General features: G+C 38.9%; 2 protein-coding genes across 2 annotated transcripts; one reads left to right on the top strand and one right to left on the bottom strand.

Moving 5' to 3' along the window:
• Positions 1–2,200: 2,200 nt before the first annotated feature.
• On the top strand, positions 2,201–5,412 carry SSTR4 (somatostatin receptor 4). Its single transcript, XM_003758137.3, has one exon. It carries the CDS (start codon positions 2,281–2,283, stop codon positions 3,466–3,468), a length of 1,188 nt encoding a protein of 395 aa, XP_003758185.2. The 5' UTR covers positions 2,201–2,280; the 3' UTR covers positions 3,469–5,412.
• An 11,808-nt stretch (positions 5,413–17,220) lies between these two features.
• Positions 17,221–21,247, bottom strand: THBD (thrombomodulin). Its single transcript, XM_031951030.1, has one exon. It carries the CDS (start codon positions 20,751–20,753, stop codon positions 19,041–19,043), a length of 1,713 nt encoding a protein of 570 aa, XP_031806890.1. The 5' UTR covers positions 20,754–21,247; the 3' UTR covers positions 17,221–19,040.
• Positions 21,248–21,577: the final 330 nt, after the last annotated feature.

The following is a 21,577-nucleotide window of genomic DNA, read 5'->3' as shown; positions in this document are numbered from 1 at the left end:
ATTTTCAGTGATAGCATCTTTTTTTTCAAATTTCTTCACAATCATGTATAATTTGAACAAGATTAAAGAACTTTGCAGCTATATTCAGACATTTGAAGAGTTATTATTTAGAAGTGTTGTATTATTTTCTTTGTATTGATTCATTTTTTTAAAAATCATGTTTGACTCTTTGGTGACCATTTTCCTAGCAAAAATTACTGGAGTCATTTGCCATTTCCTTCACCAACTCATTTTACAATTAAGGAAACTGAGGCAAACAGGGTTAAATGACTTACCTAGAATCACATAGCTGCTAAGTATCTGAGGTCAGATTTGAACTTAGGAGATGAGTCTTCCTGGTTTTAGGCCTGTTCCACTTAGTTGCCCCATTATCTAGCAAGGCCTAAATGGCAAAGGGAGAAGAATTAGGAAAGAACTTTAAAGGCACACTCAGTCCAAGCAAGCAGGTTAGAAAAACTTCCCACCACAATGATCCATAGCATAGCAGTCAGCAACTTGGTTATTATGCTGCTCAGAGGATAATGATTTTTTTGAGTTTCCATCCTAAATTTTGATGTCTGGGGCAGAAAACAAGAACTAAATGAATCCTGGTGATTTAAAAATAAACACCAGTCAAACAAGCCAGTGAGCTGCTGGAAGCTATTTACCACCCTCCTTCCCACCAAACTAGTGTAGGAACCTGAGAAACCAAATTTGATCAACCCCGGTCTGTTCATTCCCCCACCCTTTGGAATGGAGAAAGCAATCAGATAAAGTGACTTGCTCAGTTATCTAACTAGAGTCTCTGAGATAGAATTTAAACTCAGGTTCTCTTGACTACAGGACTGATGCTCTATACACTGGGCTCATCTCCTCTACTCCAAGGTAAGTTTTGATTGAAGTTTCAAATTTCAGCTCTTCCATTTGTCTGTAACTTTGAGAAAGTCCCTTAACCTATTTATTCAACAGTAAATTGAATGGATTGGACTTAATGACCTCTAAGTATTCTTCCAGCTGTCACTGACTATTCTACTATCTTCCATTAAGAGGGAAGACAGGCTGTATCTATGAGAAGCCCTACAAGAGAGACTCAAATTCAGGGAAAACTGTTATATCTTTGGTTAAAAACTGAATTTTGGAGGAGTGAGGGATCATTCTGGGCCCATAAGTTGCCCACTTCTCAAATTTAAGTTAGGATCTAATCCTTCCATACACATGTGTTGTTTTTAAAACAGAAAACTTATAGAAAGTCCTCTATTTCCAATAGCACATCCCAACCAACTATCCTTGGGAGGGAGCAATTGAGGTGCTAGAGGTTGATGAAGATTCAAGAAGGCAGTTTTTGCTTAACCAGGATCTCTGCTGGTTTTAGGATTTAGGAGTCATGGACAGCTCCCATAAAAACTAAGCAAGCTGGGAGATCTGCAGTGTGGGGCTTTAGGTTACTTCACTTTTTCTTCTCTTTTTCCCTTCACACTACCCCCTCTCTAGACCTTTGGCTGTTCTCTACATTGAGTTCCTATTCCCAGATGCCTGCCCTTTCCAAAGAGTTAGGGGAGCCGGCTAAAGTCACAGGTTAGCTGCTACCTATGTACCTCTGACATCAAAGACCTGAAAAGTAACCATCCTGGGGACATACTCCAACTCTACCTCCTCCTCCTCATTCATCCCCTTTTATCACCCCTTCCCTCCTCCAGTTATTAAGAAGAGGACTTCAGGTGGGTTGAGGCATATAAAATGATAAAGAAGTGAAAAACAAAAGCTGCATTTTCATTCCTCTCCCTCCGGATTTATTCTGATGGGAACAAAGAACGCAGTTAGAGAGTGTGAGGGCAGCTACTGGAGACTGAAGAGATGGAGAAGTAGGAGAGGGGAGGGGAGCAGGAAAGGGGAATCTGGAAAGAGGGAAAAGGAGGGAGGTGAGAGCGAGAAAAAGAAGAACCAGAGGGAGAGAGCATATTGTCATGCAACAGTGGGTATGTGTGAAGCAAATCAAACGCGAGCAGGCTCGGGATTGGAAGCAGCTTTAAGTGGGTGACAGCCGCTCGCTATTTAGGCAGACCTGGTGGCAGCTAAGAAGCGCACATCTGCTCCAGCTGCAGCAGCCTCCGGAGCCTTCACCACCGCTGCTGCAGGCACAGCCACAGTCCCTTCCAACCTCCTCCCCTTTTCCTGACCGGCCAGCCGAGGACTTCACATCTGGCAGACTGCAGGAGCTCCCGCGGCATCTGTCTCTCCATCTCCTCCTGGTTTGTCTCTTCTATCATTCGCAGCCTGCCTATTGATGGGCCATCTGCCAGGATGAGCGGTCCCCCGACGCTGGGCCCCGGGGTGGAGGAAACCGTAGCCTCAGGAATCTTTGAATTTGGCACGGACTGGCCCAGGTCCCCTAATGTCAGCCGCCCCCCTGGCAGCTTGGGCAGGGAGGAAGAGGAGGGAAGAGGGGCAGGGGGTGAGGCTGGAATGATCGTTATTCAGTCCATCTATGCGCTGGTGTGCCTGGTGGGACTGGTGGGCAATGCCTTAGTTATCTTCGTCATTCTCCGCTATGCCAAAATGAAGACAGCTACTAATATCTACCTGTTGAATCTGGCCATTGCTGATGAGCTCTTCATGCTCAGCGTGCCCTTTGTGGCTTCCTCGGCTGCCCTCCGCCACTGGCCTTTTGGCTCTGCCCTCTGCAGGACTGTGCTGAGTGTTGATGGCCTCAATATGTTTACCAGTGTCTTCTGCCTGACAGTGCTCAGTGTAGACCGCTATATTGCCGTGGTGCACCCCCTGAGAGCTGCCACTTACCGAAGACCTAGTGTGGCCAAGCTCATCAATGGAGGAGTATGGCTGGCTTCCTTGCTCGTCACTCTGCCCATTACCATCTTTGCAGATACCAAACCCACTCGAGGTGGTCAGGCTGTGGCCTGCAATCTGCACTGGCCCCATCCAGCGTGGTCTGCTGTCTTTGTGGTCTACACCTTTCTCCTGGGTTTCCTCCTTCCTGTCCTGGCCATTGGCCTTTGTTATCTGCTTATTGTGGGCAAAATGCGAGCAGTTGCCCTCAGGGCTGGATGGCAGCAGAGACGCAGATCCGAGAAGAAGATCACCAGGCTGGTGCTCATGGTGGTGGCTGTCTTTGTGCTTTGCTGGATGCCCTTTTATGTGGTACAGCTGTTGAACCTCTTTGTGCCCAGCCTGGATGCCACTGCTAACCACGTGTCCCTCATCCTCAGCTATGCCAACAGCTGTGCAAATCCCATTCTATACGGCTTCCTCTCAGATAACTTCCGGCGTTCATTCCAGAGAGTGCTCTGCCTTCGTTGTTGTCTCCTAGATGCTGCTTCTGCTGCTGAGGAAGAACCTTTAGACTACTATGCTACGGCCCTCAAGAGCAAAGGGGGTGGGTGTATGTGTCCCACTCTCCCCTGCCAGCAGGAACCTGTGCACCCAGAGCCCTGTGGTAAGCATGGCACCCTTACCAGAACCACCACCTTCTAAAGAGCAAACTCCTGCTTCTTGGTCTTACCTGTCACTCAGACCCCTTTGGGTCCTGAATCATCATGCAGAGATCATCCCCGCCCCCTCCCTCCCAGAGGCTAACTTCATCATTTCTCACTAAACTGTTTCCTCCTTGAACATCCCTCAAGAACCTTGGACTTCTGGAGTAACAATCTTTGTAAGAAGAAAATCTCCTTTCCAAGTGGACATTGTCATCTTGGTTGTATATTGTTCTCAAGTACACCTGCATCCCACCAAGCTAATCCTGTCCTCTCCCCAGAGCTACAGTTTGCTAAAGGACATCTCCATGGGGTAGGACTCACTCAGTGCATGGACCATGACAATTACCATTCCTGAGACCTTGGAATTTTATTTATTGTTTGCATTTTTATTGGGGAGGGTAGAGGGAAGGGGGAATGAGGGAGTACTGTCTTTATCACTTGTTTCTCCAGCTTTCCTTAAGAAAAAAAAGTAGAAAAACACAGGAGTCAGGAAGGAACCCGATCTCAAATTCTGGCCTCTAAATAGGAACTCTTCCCTTTCCTATAGGTTATTCCTTTCTTATTGTAATTGAGGTACAGTGTGAACTGTGTACAGGGGAAAAAGCATCTAATGTCTCAGAAAACTCATTTTCTTTTTGTCTTTAGCTCTGTACCAAGTAATATTTATTCCAGCTTAGGATACTATCTTGTTTGCTTCTAGTCTTAACATGTAGTCACATATATGCATTATATCAGACTTAGTAACAGGTTCTTTGTAGAGCCAAGTTTGAAGCTGTGTATTGTTGGACTTAATGTAAGGCACAAAATCTGGTCAATAATAATAAAAAAAACTAGAGAGGATAAAAATCTCACCTCAATCTTGTGCTGTCACTTATTTGCCAGGGTCCCTTTAAGGTGGGAGTTTGTCTTCCTTTTTGGGTACATATTTGTTTTACTGCTAGGAAAAACTAACAGTAGGGATGGGAAAGGAAAATTCTAATAGAAAAAATTATTTTTAAGAAGGGGTGTAAATATACACTTAGGTATCTTTATCCTTTTTTTTCTTTTTTTCTTCAGTAAATGATTAGAAAAGATATATGTAATAAACCATGACTCTAGCCAGAAGTCTAAAAAACTAAAAAGACATAAATGATTTTCTGCTAGCCAAATTATGGCTGGTGGTTCTTAAAATGGAAAAAAGGTGAGAAGTCCATTTCTGCTTGCTGTCAGATGAAAAGATGGAATTGTAATCTCTGGTAACTGTTCCTTATCTTAAAAACCTAATAAATGTTATCATGTATGTATTAATACCCATAGTGGATGAAGATAAAATAGGGGTCATTTTAAAAGGAGGAAAACAACTATTTCATATTCAGAATAGGGAGCAATGAAAGAATAGTGTTATATGCATATGGGGAATGAAGTAGGGGAAAGGGATGGGATCCTGGTAGATATAAGATTTAGAGGTGCAAGGGATATTAGGAATTACCTCATATAATTCCTTTGGAGAAGGAAAATTGCAGAAATTAAAGGATTTCCCCAAATTCATGCATCTAAGAAGTGGTAGGTAAGAATTTGAACCTAAGTCCAATGACTCAAAACCCAAACTCTTTCTGGTACTGTCTTTTATTAGGCATGTATTAATATTCCAAGCCACTAAATCTTAGTTTAGAATTGGAATTTCAGTGGAAGTGTTGGCACTCTGAAAGTGAAATTCTACTCTCAAATACTTGTACCTTCCCAACTGCATCTGACATAAACTAAGAAGATGTCAGTGTCTTTGAGGCAGGTGGCAAGTCAGACAATCTCCATGGGAACAGGGGAGCTCAAGTGAGCTTATTTTATCTTTTGCCATAAAACACTGCCAGGACTAAGGATTCATTATTTTAATCTGTTTCAACAAATATGTATGTTCCCCTCTATGAAAAAGCATTATGCCCAGCACCATGGACAGACAAATTAAACACACACACACACACACACACACACACACACACACATACCACCACCACCACCACCACCACCAACAACAACAACAACATCAACAACACAACACACAAAATGCCAAACCTTCTACTTTCAAGGTATCAGCATTTCAACTCCCAGGCCACTTCTCAATTACCTCAGTGGAGTGAGAAAGGCAAATCCTTGATTAGCATGGGACAAAGCAGAATTTTTGCCAGAATTAAATGAATAGTTATCTTAAATCTTGACTGTATTTTGCCAATAAGGCTTTCTTTGAGTCATGTTGTATTCCTTAACCCCTTCTAAGATCACTTTCAGATATTTTATCTGTGAAGAAATTATCCATGATGATCCAACATCTAATTTTCTTTAATTCCCTCTATTCCACTCTCACTCCCCATCCCATCTTATATACCTTCCTGTACTATGTTTCTAGGTTCCAGAATGGTAAAGGCCAGCATCTTCCAGAGGAGTGTTAAAGGAAGTGTTACATAAACAGGCAAGTTACCAATTGCCAGACCATTACCCAGATGCCCTCCTCCCACCTCTTTCACCCACTCCAATAATCCATAGTCTGGCATACCCCATAGTACATCACAGTGAATTAATTTACTGGGTAATATTTTGTAGTAGAGAGATCAGAGACCTATAGTTTTATTGGTGTAATGAACGCACAGTGGAGAAACTCTCTCCATAGATACAGAAAAAAACTATTTATTATTTTAAGGAGTTGTTTGGGACAGATGAGAAAGCAAGTGATTTGATCAGAGAGCTAGTATGTCAGAAGGAATAACTTGAATCTCAGTTTTACTGACTCATTTTCCAGTATAGCATTCTGCCTCTGATTATACTGATGGCAAAAGTAATATTGGAACTAGAAGGCACCTGAGGACATTTTCTAATCCAACCCCTTTATTTTACAGATGAGGAAACTGAGGTGCCACAGACTTGAACAAGCTCTCACAGTGGGGCAGGGTCAAGTTGGAACTTGATTCCACTCTCCTAACCCCTAATTCAGGGCTCTTTCCTCTCCTTCTAAAGACATATGATCTCAGGAAACTGGAAGTAAGCCAGTGGTATTTATTGACCTCCTGTAGCCATGGCATCACAGGATGAGGCTCTGGGAGGTGTTATTTTTAAAAGCAGGCATTTGCAAGGGTGTAAAAAAGATAAATAGCCTGGGGTGAAGGGGTTAAGTCATGGCAGTAGTTGGAGATTGGAGTAGGATGCTGGGTCCTTGCCATGGCTTGGGTGGGGACTTTGCCTTCAGTTTGATATCACAGAACACTTTTCAGGAGCTCCAATCTCCCACATGACACACACTCTGCAATTTTCTTTCTCTGATAAGACATGACCAGGAATGAGCCAAGAATATTGACAACACATATCTTCAGCTGCCAAAGAACAGAGTAAAGCTGTCTGCTGCTTCTTTTTATGAGGAAAGACTTTGTATTTGATTGATTATAAAATAGAGCAAATACTAACTAGCTTTGATAACTGGATAGTAATAGAATAAGAAACAAAGCACTCACAGATTTTTACATCTTATTCATTGCTTGTTAGAAATGTACATTCAATACGAGCTTAGGTTCCTTCAATAAATCAAGTGAATCTTTCGGAGTGGAATTTCCCTCCCCTAATAATGAGGCTTATCAGTTCAAGCATGGAAATCCTTTTAAATCTCTGTTGTGAAGCCCTTTTTGTTTTGTTAAGTTGTAAGTTTTCTGTACCTGTCAATTCCAGGTGTTTAAACAATATTATAACTTTTTTGAGACTTCCCTTGGGGCTAGAAATATTTTGAATTTATACACACTCAAGGGGAAGAAAAGGCAACTAGGTGGCTCAGTAGGTAGAATGTTGGGCCTGGAGTCAGGAAAACCTGAGTTCAAATCTAGCCTCAGATACCAACTAACTAGTGACTGAGCAAGTCACTTACCCTTTTTGCCTGAGTTTCTTCATTTGTAAAATGAACTGGAGAATGAAATGGCAAAGTAATTTTGTATCTTTGCCACATGAGGGTCACAAAGAATCCATGACATGACTAGAACAACAAAACAACAAGGGATAGAATTTCTAGAACTCTAGTCAAGATCCTCAAATGTCTTCAAGTAGTCAGTATAATAAGTAAAAATAATGCTTAGATAGCCCATCAATATTTAAGATTTAAATTCCCTGAATTTAATTTAAGCTCTTATTTAAGAAGATCTGAATCTCCTCTCTCTGAGTCCAAAGCCTTACTTTCCTTTCTCTCAGAATAGTGACTCACCAGGCAGCTCAAGCACTTGTGCTCATTGCTTGTACATGTGACTCTGTGTATCTGTGTCTGTGTGTGTATGTATGTATTCACATCTATGGGTGTCGTATTGGGAGAAATATGTCGAAAGTGGAATTAATGCATGCCAGAAAAGATCCACTGTATTAATCCAATATGTCATTTTTGGTAGATTGGTCTGCATTTTGACTTGCATTTGTTTAAAAGAAGATCTGGCTTGAATCTATAACAATAAATACAGTTCTATCAAATGCGAATTTTTTTTTAGAGCATGCAGAAAAAAGTAGCTAGAAAATGGCAGTCTCCTTTGTCTGCCTCCTCCTTTTGAATTTTTCTTTCTTTCAGGGTCTCTCTCTCAATATGTCTCTTTCCTTTTCTCAAAATTATATTTATCCAACCTCTTTAACTTTCCACTCATGTATCTCATTTCTCTTCCACATAGCTTCTTACTTTTCCTTCTTTCATAACTTTCCCTCTTTTTTTTTCCCTTTCTCCCTTCAAATGTCCATTAACATTGCATGGAGAAAGGTTTTTCAAACATTTGCTGGATATTTAATGAATAAACCTTTTTGTTTCTCATTAATTTAAATTTGTTTTTCAAAAACTTGGTGAGTTGAATATGTCATATTCCTCTTTCTAAAAACAAACTAAAAATAGAAATACTATACACGAATATGTACATAGATATATTTTTGTATATATACATATCTAAATTAAGTTGCAATTTATGTGTAGGTGGTCCTTGATTGAGTCCCTTCCTCCCCCAGAGATCAATAACCCTCAACAGAAAAGAAAATCCTCAGCCTATGTATAAACACTATCACTTGTGACTAATTAAGGTAATTTGGAAAGAAAAAAAAAAGCTGGTTAATCAGCTATATATATATTTTATTTTTTAATTAGTTTTAGCCCCATTTTGATGAAGCTTGAATTATTGTCTCTGTTCATTTACTTAGACAAGATACAATTGCTTTTTTTTCCAATCTTACTTTGCAAATATAGTGCTTTTAGAAATTATTCATATTAAAATGATCTTTAATATTTCATATCCATAACTTGCACATATGTTCCCTATTTTCTAGCTGCTGCATTTTCCAGGATGAATTTCAGAAGTTAACAGCATTGTGAGCTATGATATTTTTGAGACAGTAAAAATATACATGAATAAACCAGGCAGACTATAGTTTCTAAATGCTACTTACATTCTATTGCTTTTTAAGAAGTAATGGGATTGTATACTTATTGTGTATCTAATTTATATTTTAATATATTTAACATCTACTGGTCATCCTGCCATCTAGGGGAGGGGGTGGGGGGGTAAGAGGTGAAAAATTGGAACAAGAGGTTTGGCAATTGTTAATGCTGTGAAGTTACCCATGCATATATCCTGTAAATAAAAGGCTATTAAATTAAAAAAAAAAAAAAAAAAAAAAAGGAAGTAATGGGATAAAGTTGCAATCTCAGAAGAGAAGAAAGCCCTACTTTTTTGAAAAATAATTTTCGCAAATGAGTCAGTTAACTTTTCTATTCATTTTAAAATAGGATAGAGGGTGGGACTGGCTTTAGAGCTTAAACCTAGGAAAATCTTAAATGCTATTTAATTCAATACTTATTAAGCTCCTACTATACAAGGGATTGAGCAAGAAGCTGGTGATGCAAAGACAACAAAGAAACAGTGTTTGCCCTCAAAAGGTTTACATTCTACTAGAGAAATAGAATATCTGTTTAGTTAAATAAAAACAAAAATGTACAAAATAAATAAAAATAATTTCAAAGGAAAGAGAGAACACTACTAACTCTAAAAAAAATCAGTAAAAGTTTTCTATAGGTGGTGAGATTTTAGTTGCCATTTGAAAGAAACTATTAATTCTAAATTGCAGGTGAAAAGGAAATGTATTTCAAACCTAAGAGATCATCTATGAAAAGTCATGAAGGAAAGAAATGGGATGTTAGGTACAGGGAATGGTGAGTAGGCCAGTGTAAAAGTAACAGAGAGTCCTTGCAGGAGAGTAATATGATATATGATTTTAAAGGTAGTTTGGGTTAGGGATTTTGTACCTTATCTTATAGACAAGGAGGACAATGAGCAGATAGCTATGTCAGCTGCAAAAAACAAGCAAAAAGTTATTGAAATGATCTGAGTTATACATAATAATATTACCACTACTTACTTCATAAGTTTATGAAAAAACCAATTTGTCAAAACTTAGAGTACAATACAATTTATCCTATAAGCATTTATTAAGTGCTTACTTATTAAGTGCCAGACTCTGTGATAGGCCCAGGATACAAAAATGTAAGATACAAGAGAAACAGTCCTTGTCTTTAAGTGCTTAAAATCTATGTAGGAGATGATGTGTACTCATATTATTATAGTAAAATAGATACAAGTTGATTGAGGAAAAAAGTGCTAAGTGCATGAAAAAGGTAGCACTTAAACTGAACCTTGAAGAAAACTAGGGATTTTGAGTAATGGAGGCAAAGAGAGAGTTCCTTCCAAGCACAGGAAATGGACAATGCAAAGACATGGAGATGGGGAATGGAGTCCTGTATATTCAGAAGAGTAAGAATGTCAGATTGATTGAAAGTAGACATTGTGAAAGGTATTAATATATAATGGAACCTGAAACACAGATAGCCTGGCTTATGAAAACTTTTTACCTTCAAAATTCCAAGATTAGTTTACATTTGCCTCTAGGGGTCCTTGATAGGAAATCAAATAGTTTTTTTTTTTTTTTTTTAATTGTTTTTTGTTTTCCTGAGAAGGAGAGTGACATGATCAGACCTGCATTTTAGGAACATAACTTTGGTAATTCTGTGAATATTATTACCCCTACTTCTGTCCTCAAAATCGTCATATCTATAGCCATTTGGGACTGTCTGAGGTTATCAAATAAAGGATAAAAATCAAAAGGAATAAGAATAAGAATAAGCATCTATATAATGTTTTAAGATAATTTATTACATTATTATTACTATTATATAATTATAAAGCTAATTATTCCATTTGATCTTCATGGAAATTTTTTGAAGTAAACATTTTAGGCATCATTGCCACCATTATATAGACTAGGATAACAGAGTCTCAGAGGAGTTTTATGATACTCATGGTAAAAACTAAGAAATTTCTATAGAAATCAATTTCCCTAAGTACTCTTGATTGCATAGTTATACAATAATTTTAATTATTGTTATTGTTAGAAAGATATAGATATTTGCAATTGGGAAATAATATGCATAACTGACATTTGTTTCAACAGTGTTTGTGTTAATAGATATAATTGCTGTTCTCCAGAAAATAAAAATATTCATTTTTTTAATAACACCCACAGAGGAAATCTTTTATGAGGAGCTAAAAAGTCATCATTTTTCCCCTACATACCTTTCTCCTGAAAATTGTAATCTATTTTCTACATAACTTCTGGGAATAGACAGCATCATCTTTTGGAAAAGTACAAGACATTAGACCAAGCAGAGCTGGCTTCTCTCTGATGGATTTTTGACTTATATAACCATCAATGAATCTTTATTGAATACCTACTATGTGTAAAGAACCATATAAGATGTTAAGGAAACAAGGTAGTAGACAAAAAGCAAATTATTTTTCTCAAGGAGATTAAAGCTATTTATATATTTGAGTAGATATCAGAGGGGTTAAAAGAAGAAAGGAATAAGCATTCATTTAGAACCTACTATGTGAATAGAGTACAGGGCTTGCAATCAGGGAAACTCATCTTCATGATTTCAAATCTGATCTCAGACACTGGCTAGTTGTGTGACCCTATGGCAAATCACTTAATCCTGTCTGCCTCAATTTACTTATCTATAAAATGAGTTGGAGAAGAAAATGGCAAACTCCTCCAACAGTTTTCCCAAGTAAACCCCAAATGGGGTCACAAAGAGTCAGACATAAGTGAAATGAGTGAAATGACGGAATAACAAAAATAACAAATGTTGCAGGTACTCTTCTTATATCTTCTTTGTTTTTTGTTCTCTAAGAGGACCATAACATCAGGGAAGTGATGCCTTCACATGCAAATGAATTGGATTTAAGTTCGGGAGGTCTGTGCAAGGTCACCTGCCTCACTTTCCCCTCCAGAGCCATCAGGGTCCAATACCCAGATATAGATCAGGATGGCTGGAGATGGCCCTGGATGCAGTGGGAGACCTCCACCTTTTTAAGCAAAGGTCTTTAATAGGTCTCAGTTTGACTGAGGCCATACCCATTCAGTGATTGAGACTGGGTAGCAATTGAAGCAAAGAATGGTTTCTTTCACGTAGTCAAAAAAAAAAAAAATCTAAAAATAAATAAATCTGGGAGGAGAAGACTCCAGAGTTTCTGGCCAAAACAAATGATGTCATCTCGTTTGATTCTCACAAAAATCCTAGGAGATAGGTAATATTGCTATCTCCCATTTACAATTGAGAGAGAGAGATTAAATGACTTGCCCTGCTCATACAACTAGCAAATATGTGAGGCCAGATTTGAACTCAGATTTTTTTTTTTTTTTTTAATTTCAGCCTGGAAATAGAAGAAACAATATTTTTGCTTATGCCAAAAAAAAGCCTTCCTTTTGAACATGTATTCTATAATGCCAAAGCTAATTGAAAGCAAAATATTTGGGAATACTATTAATGCAAAGTGCAAACACCCTCTGGTCTAATATTTAAACTATAACAGAAAAGGAGAGGACTTACTGCCAAGGGGAATGTAGTTCACGAAATTCTACATTTTAAGAGAAAATCTTTTTGTGGGTGTGAGAGCTTGTGGGTGGGGGTGATTGGAAGTGGGAGAGTTATTTTAACCAAATGTCCCACATGGATTTATTTTCTAATATACTGATTTTGAGAACTGATGGTTTACATTTTCTCTCTATAACACTTTCTGGTTTCACATTGCTGTTCAAACGATTGAATAGCTGTTACTAAATGTTCCCCAGGATCCAATCATACTTTTTAAAACATAAAGAAAAATATCTCAATTAAATATCTCAATTTAGTTAAGATTCGGTATTTTAAAATGATATTTAGTTTCTCTTGCAAAAGGAAATCAGTTTGCTTATAGTTGAAATGACTGACCAAAAAAAAAAAAAAAAAAGACTACAGAAAACAAAAAACAGAGGGGAGTGGAGGGATGTCCCAGAAAGATAAAAGAATAATTAAATGGTGCTTTAAAAGGTTATCTAAAAAGGCCAAGTGATGTTTTAAAAATCTGATCTTAAATTTTATTTTTCAAATCATATCTAAGGGAAAGACAAACCTTATATTTAAGTATTACCATTGTTCAAAGAAAAGCAAATATATCATTCCATTCCTGGTTACATGCTCTTTCATTTTTAGTAAAATAGGAATATTTTTATCCTGTCTAATTCACATATAGGGGAATGGAAACTCTGGCAAACTACAACTCACAAATATTTTACACCTATTCCTGTAACTCACAAATTTTCCTGCTACATAGAATAAGTCCTCACCTACTGACTCCTCTACTTTCTCAGGTACTCTGGGAAAGTTTTTTGAAAATTAAGCTTTCGGATCAGGGTCAATCATACTATTTATTGGGAAAAAAAAAAAACCTGCTTCCCCTGGAAATACTTATTTACTCACTTATTTTGTCCCTTATCTTTCATCAAGTCAGCAAGTATTTATTAAGTGCCTGTTATGTAGTGGGTACTTGTTTGAACCCTGGGGTACTGAGAATCCCTTGTCTTTTAGAAAGCATACTTTGTTTTTGACAGGCCTCTTAAGTATCACTCAGTTTTCATTTGTAAAAAATCTGAAAGCTTGATAAGAGCTGTAAAGGTTTGATTTGTGGTTAATTAAAAACTGTTTTCAGTAATAAGTAGGAAAGAGGAGAGATTCTAGCATATCTGAATTAATGTAATCACAGAAGACAGAGGTCAATAACATGTAATAAACACTTGTAAAACTTAATGTATTTTATAAATGCCAGTCATAATTATTATTATGATGATGAATAATGATTGAATCAATCAATCTAAAGTGTAATCTATGTACAAACATATCCTTAATCAATTTGAGAGGAACTATTTTGATAATTTAAAAAATATAATGGGAATATCTTGTGATTGGTTGAAAAAACCAGACCCACCTATGAACCTAAGTATAAACATCCAACTAATGAAAATGGAAGTTGAATGAGTGGACTCAGAGGATATGAGCTATAAGTTGAAGTCTGCTTAATTGCTCTCCACAATTTTCTATTGCTCTTTTCAAATTTTAAAGCTCTGAGTCTCTTGGAGGAGCTTTTAAGTTGAGTATAAAAGATATAGACAAAGAAAGTTAGTGAATACCAATGAACACATTTATTTAGTTCACATTTCTCAAAGTCTACCTTTAAAGTCCTATATTCATAAAATTATTGGCATTTGGCTAGAAATCTGAAAGAAATATTTGAAGCTGTTTGGTTGTTTGTTTTTAATTTTATCTCTGTGGCTGATCTTAGTATACCAAAAACTTTACCATTGACCTTGGATAATAATGATGGATGTTTGGCTTGAAGCTCAATCTTGAAATTGAACCTAGAACTTAGCCTTATGGATTCCTGACTCTATGACAAAGTTTCCTTTGAGAAATAAGGCCCCCAGAAGAACTTTTTGCACAAGCTAATTTAAACTATGTCATTAAAGATGTCATTTATACATTCATATATTTGCTCATTTAACAAGTAATTATTGAAAGCCTACAGAATTCCTGTGTAGTTTCCCTCCTAGGATAATACTAGATAGATAACACTTTCATCCTCTAATCAGTCTCCAAAAGTATTAAAACTTCAGAAATGTCATTTAACTTATAAAATAACTCTTCCCCCATTTATTACAACTTTCACCCTAGCTGAGGCCACCCAAAATTTCAGTCTCTGACTGCTACACTAACTAGTTGTGTCACCTCTGATCCTCAAATCTTTATAATTTCTTACAAAATAAGAAATAAGTCTATATGATTTCTAAACTCCTGGACAGACCTAAATCCTGTGATAGCTTAGATAGAGATATTGCATGGCAACGGTCATGGACCTGTAGAAAATGTTAGTAGTCCTTCATAATTTTATGAGAAAGAACCTACCAACTATTGTTTCTGGTTTTTAAAATGTCAACCTCCAAGTGTGAAGGTGATATATATACTATGGAAAGATAAGAAGAGAATAAAAATAACAATGAGGGATATGAGAGCAATGATGATAAAAATAAACATATACATATATACTTGCATTTGCATATGTGTATATATTTCATGTGAAATGAATTTTATGCGAAGACTGTGGACACTATTTAAGGCCAGCCCACATTCAGATCAGGACAATATCCTGGGCCATTGACTGGTGATTATGAAATCTGCTCTGATCTCCCTTAATCTTTGGGCTAGATCAAGCTTAATAGATGTTACCAAATTACAAGAATGCCAAAGGCATTCTTTTGATAGAAAAAATCAAACATCCTTGGAGGAGAGAGAAGAATTAGAAATGGAAGTTCAAGACACTTCAAAATGGTGTCTCTGGTCCTACAAACTTAGCTTTTGGGGTGCTACACTGGACAACTTCCTTCAAAACAGACAGGAAATTATCAATGACTTAATAGATAATTATAGGCTCATAAGGGTTGAATGATCTCTCCAGGTCATATAGCTAGTGTCAGAAGAAGGATCTGAATCTGTCTTACCTGAATCTAGAGCCTACTTTATGCTAACCTGCTTATCTCATCATTAGCTCCCAAAAATCTGCAAAGGTTAATGAGAGAAGACAATAATAACATACATGGTTATAGAAAGATGTTACCATTTTCAAAGTACTTTCAAATAAAGTGCCATCTGATATATCATTTTTATGAGGTGGGCTCTGTGAGGGTTATTATCCTTATTTTTCAGAAAATATCACTGAGGCTCAGAGAGATTGTGACTTCCCTCATGTTGCCCAGTGGACATCAGACACAGGTCCAGAAGGAAAGGTTTTTGTTTTTGTTTTTGTTTTTTTATTTCTGGTTCATTATTCTTTTCATCAGAGTGGTAGTTCTCAAACTTTTTTGCTCACAGTTTGAGGAAATTGGGCTCATTCCATGAGTCAAAAGACTTGCACATAATTATGCAATTAAACAAGTAAATTCCATGGAATTCAAAGCCAATCTAGAAAAATTCAGCCATAAAGTAGTAGACTGATAAATGTTTAATTGGCTCTCCAAAAATGAAAAAAAAAAAAAAAAAAAAACAAAAAACAGAACAACTTTAATCTTTATTATTAGCATGTTCTCTGCCACTTTCTTAAATAAAAGTAATCAACAAAACAATAAATCAAGTCCTGATTTATAGCGTTTGTTGATTTTTGAGGTGTAAGTGCTTACATTGAAAATGTAACAATCTGTTCTTTCCACAGAATCAGCTCCAGGAAGACACATTCTTTTAGAATCACTGCCCTACAACATGACAACTTAAATGTTTTTCTCTGATGTACAATGTTCTGATGATGTCTGGGAAGAAAGGGAGAGGAATGCTCCTTTGTGTCTGGCCAAATGTGACCCAAATAAATTTCAATTCATTTTATATGATTGACATGATATGATTTTGTTATCATGTTTTCCCCCTATTATCTGGGAATGCAATTTTTTAGCAAGCTCCCTGAATTACTGAATGTTAGTTTCACCTGGAATTGCTTTACTTAAAGCTTCAAATTGATTCTATCTGTTCTAAAAATAAGTTGAAAATGGGAACATCCAGGAAGTTATTTAGATGCTTTAAAAGTATCTGAATATTTGACTAAATTTTTCAGTTTCCACCTGACTATTCTTGTACAAAGTTTTTAAAAGACCACCTAAAAAGAGGACAGTTAGTTAAATCAACTGATTTATGAAGAGACAGGGAAAGCATTGAAAAGATAGCATTTTTATTTTTTTAATGCAGATTATATAAAAATAATTGTTAATTAGATTTTAGAATATAATCAAGAAGTTTTTACTTGAATGGGGAGCTCTAGAAAGAGGCCTCTAATAGGCTCCTTTGATGCAGAATGTCCTGGCATTTCATTGAAGAGAGGCCTAGCTTTTTCCTTAGCTAATATAGCAAAGCCGGCCAAAAGTTACTTCGAAGGGCATGAAAAGCATTGTTTTAAAAATATGTCAGCAATGTCCTCTGTCTAACTATACCTTCTGATACTTTCTGCCAGATAATCTTTTTACATAACAACAAAAGATTCACACATATAATATTTTATGACACAAGAGTAACTACGGCCACAGAAAATCATAAATTATTTATGTTGCATGTATAACAAGTGTTAAATTCTTTCTATGTTTTGTGGCAGCACAACTGACAGATATTTTAGATGTTAGCTTCCCACCTTGGAAAGAATCTTTGGATGTAAATGAAGACGTTATCATTGGGTTATCCTATAGATTGTTGTTCTCCAAAGTATGATCTCTTGCGTCCTGTCTTACCATGTGTATTCAGCGCACAAGAAGCACATTAGAAAGAAAAATAAATGGATTTTTAAAAAATAAAACAAATAAATAGTCCAAGAGCACGTTATCATAAACAGTTGTAAAAATTTTTATTTCCTACAAGTGAAATAAGGAGCCAGGCTTTTGCCTGTACTCTATTCTTTATTTCCAATAAATAAATAACTATTTACAAATGTGCCAAGTTTACAAAACAGTAGAGAAAAACTTTACTGTAAAAAAAGGTACTTTGCATAACACATTTGCTCTTTTTCAAAAGGTGAAAAATAATTTCATCAATTTAGCTTAACTGAACCAAAAAACATTCTCCAACCTGGCATAGCAGTCTCAAGTTATATGTACCTGGTCATTTCTATAAGAAAAAAAAAAACAGCCTAGCAAATAAAACTTTCTCACCTCTTTAAGATAAAGCCCCAAACTTGACTTATTATTTCTTCCTTCTTGACCCCTGTTTGAGAAGTTCTAGAAATTTAGAAGCTGAATCTATAGAGACAATTTGAAATGGTTAAGTAGAGTTCTCCTAGGAGGCTGATCAATGAAGGCTTTTATTTTTGAAGATCTAGGCTCTTCTCCTGGCATCCCCACCACCACCATTTCAAAATGCTTTCTCTCAACAACCGAGCTTCATGGTTTCTTTATTAATGTTTTACCCTGTTGACAAATGCCCTCAGCTCTGGCTTTTCCTCTACAGAGATATACAGCAAAAATGGGTCATTCAGCTTCAACTTTCCTGAACCCAAATCCAGCACTGACACTGTTCTTCCCTGCATTCTCACATCGGTTTTAACATGTTAGAACAATCTTCTCAACATTTTCCCCATCATACTAAGGCAAAAGGTAAGCTGCAAAGAAAAATCAAACAATAATGTCAACTTTCCAATTCAATCAAGCACCAGAATCCTGATACAAGATATGTACAGTGAGATTTCTATTTATTTCTATTCCAACCCGCAAAGTGAATTAATACCTTGTCCATATTAACTTTACTGAACCTATGCCATCCATGTAAGGCAAGAACTTGAGTAACAATTTATAAGAATTGGGAAGAAAAGAAAAATCTATTTCCTCCTTGTGATTGTTTATTTGGCCAAAAGTCACAGCCTGAGCAGAGAGAGATGAAAGGATAAAAAGACATCCTATTTAAAGACTGAATTTGTTGAGGTAAAAGGTATCCTAGCTCTCAGTGGGTGAGGGAGGCTTGGTAAAGGATGGGAGATAATTGAACAAATCAAAATCTTAATTTCACATTTGTGAGAGCTACAGATAATATAATTTCACAGAGAAAGCTTTAAAGTCATATGATAAAGTAGATTTTTCTAATATCCTAAAAGGAATCCCCACTTTTTTAAGGACCTATAAAGAGACAACTAGAAATGTCTTTCTTACAAAATAAAAATAAAGTAAGAAACAGAAACGTAAAGCAGATATTTAAATAAATATCCTAATCACCATCAAGGAATTCCAAACATATCCCAATCCACCCAAAGGTAGCAGATTTGGGGCTACACAGTAAAAGTACAGTTCTGAAGCCTCTGAAAATTGCTATCAGAAGTCATTTGGTAATCTATATTAACACCTTACAATATTCTGTATTGACGACCACAGGGCTCACCATGTTATGAGTCTTTACCAGCTACTTCCTAAATGTAGCTCCCATAAACCCACCGATATTCTTACATCCGGGAAATAAGTTTCTGGCAATAATGTCTCCCCAGATCTGAAAAAGAAAATTAAGGTGCTGTGTGTTGGGGGAGTAATGTGGCAGAGAGCAGAGGGCTGAGAGTGGAGAGGAGAAGGGATGAAGTCATTATTAATATCATCAAACTCATCAATGTTCACTCAGTTCCCCTCATCTCTGCACTGGGTCGAAGGAAGCTTAAGCCAGCTCTTTCAGAGTTTCTGAGGGACTGAATCCGTGCGCACCTGCTGCAAGACCTCTTCCTTTCCCGGGCCTGCGCATTTGTAATCCAGAGCAGCGCGAGCTGCACACTGCTTTTTCCTCAAGTGGCAGACGGTGGCCAGGAGCACTGTGATAATGGATAAGATGCTAATGGCTATGCCGATGAGCACGACCGAATGGACCTGTCCTTGGGGGGGTGGGGAGGTGGTGGTGTCTGGAGTCTCGGTGGATGGGGGCTCTCCTGAGCCCCCATCAACGGGGTTGATTTCTATGGAAATACACTGCTGCTCTGTCTCACTGGGTGTGTACTTGGGCCCGCAGACGCATCTGAAGCTGCCCGGCAGGTTGATGCATTCATTTCCTGGGCATTCTCCCGCTTCACATTCATCTATGTCGCTGCACATCTGGTTCTCATCCAGAATATAGCCCTCCGGGCACTTGCAGTCGTCTACATTGTAGGGGTTGCATTTGGCCCGACACGCGGTGGTGTTGCAGAACAGCATGCACCTGTCGGGCTGATCTGGAACGGGCACGAAGCCCTCTTCGCACGTACAGCGGTAGGTGCCCCCCTCCAAAGGTAAACACTTATGCTCACATTTGATCCCGAAGCAGGGGCTGATCTGCTTCACACACTCCCCATCTAGCATCTCAAAGCCAGGGTTACATTCGCATTCAAAAGCGCCCGGCTTGTTAACGCACTTCTGCGGGCAAGGATTAGTCTCCTGTGCGCAGTCGTCGACGTCTACGCAACTGTGCCCGTCTTCGCCCAGTTCGTAACCCGAGTCACACATGCAAATGTAGCCGCTTGGAGCGTCTGAACTGAGCAGACAGTACTGCTGACAACGGCTGTGGGTGCACGAGGCGCCCTCAACCTGGCAGGATCGCAAGTCGGCCTTGGAAAGGGTCCCTTGCGAGCAAAGACACTCAGGGGCCCCGCCGTCCTGCCTGCAGATCTGCGAGCAGCCCCCCTTCTCCACCCCGCAGTCCCAGGCTCCCAAGCTTTCCTTGACCCAGCGCGGGGTCTCCTCGACCTTCCTACAAACAAGGTCCAAACCAAGAGGCATTACCGAGGCGTGGCTGTTGAGGGGCAGCGCCTGGAAGTCAGCTCCCTTTCCCCCGAAAGGGGTACTGTAGCTGACACTGGCACCGATACTGGGCTCCAGATTGAGGGGCTTGCAGGATCCAGGGTAGTTATACTCGCAGAGAAAGCCCTCGGTGACCAAGTTACACGAATGCTCCTCCCAGACCAGCTCCATGGAACCAGAGGCGGGATCCCCGGAGACGGCAACACACTGATTACCGCAGAGGGCGCCACGGCCACTGTGCTTCCACTTACTGTAGCTGGTGCTGTTGTCGCCCGTGACCCACTTGAATCCACGCAGCTGGCCCTCTTGCTCGTGGCTGCAGTTCACCCCCAGTTGTAGCCCGATCCAAAGGCGACCGTCTGGGGACGAGATTTCAGGAGTTCCGAAAGCGAGCAGAGAGATGACATCCGCGGCCACCGAGGAGCGCACAGTCATCAAGTGGCCCCCGAGCTGCTGGCAAAACTTGTTCGCCCCAGCGAACTGCTCTGGGTTCCAGAAGATCGCATAGCAGTCGTCTTCGATGCACTGGCTACCGCCAGGCTGGGGAACTGAGGAGGTTGGGAGCCCCGGCTCAGCCAGAGTCAGAATAGAGAGGAGAGGGAGCAGGAGAGACAGCATTCTCTCAGGCCAGCCGTCAGAGAGGAAGAAGAGGGGGAGGTGGAGCTAAGAGGGAAGTGAAATCAACTGCGATTTCTCCTGCTTCCCCGGGCTCTGGGGTGCAGCCTTGACGTGCTCTGGGATCGAAAGGAGAACTGGCTTCTTCTGGTTAATACTCTCTTTGCTCTATGCAGTGGCCATCCGATCCCTGTCGAGGGGAGTTTCTTTCATGCCTGAAAGTTGATGCCCAAGTTTTTATAAGTGCTCAGCCCTCCCTTGCAATTCGGGAAAGGAAGGAAGTGCCTGGTGGGACGGGCTGATGCTGCATTCTCTGATTATTGTGTTACCAAAACGCTGCGATCACCTCGCTCTATGAGTAAAGCAGAGTCATAGAAATTGCTGAGCACTGCGGAGGCCAAAGAGGGTGACTTGGGTGGGGTGGGGTAAATGGGGTGTGTGGGGCCAGGGTGGAGGACGTACACCGAGGAGTTTACAAAGTAAACAAAATAACGGTCTCCATCTCCCAGACCTTCAGAGATCACTCCAAAGGGTAATGACTGCAGATATTTTCCCGTTAAAAAGAAAAAGAATGAAAGAAACAAAACACAGCCACTTCTCTTGATTCTTAAATTGTTGGGTGGAAGGGATAGAGGTCATCAGTACTACAAAGTGCAGCCAGAATACTTGAGTGGGGAACTTTAGTGGAGAAAACATGCTAAACTAGAAAATGCCACCCCCACGCCCCCTGAGAGTTGAATGAAATAATCCTGGATTTAAAAGGACCACTACGTCTCTGACAAGGGTGCCTGATAAAATCTGATGAAAGAAATTTCCTCTGGTTAAAT

The sequence above is a fragment of the Sarcophilus harrisii genome, chromosome 2 (genome assembly GCF_902635505.1).
Source record: "Sarcophilus harrisii chromosome 2, mSarHar1.11, whole genome shotgun sequence".
NCBI classification, from domain to species: domain Eukaryota; kingdom Metazoa; phylum Chordata; class Mammalia; order Dasyuromorphia; family Dasyuridae; genus Sarcophilus; species Sarcophilus harrisii.
The sequence above is the reverse complement of the archived record's forward strand: the minus strand, read 5'-3'. Positions and strand labels throughout refer to the sequence as shown.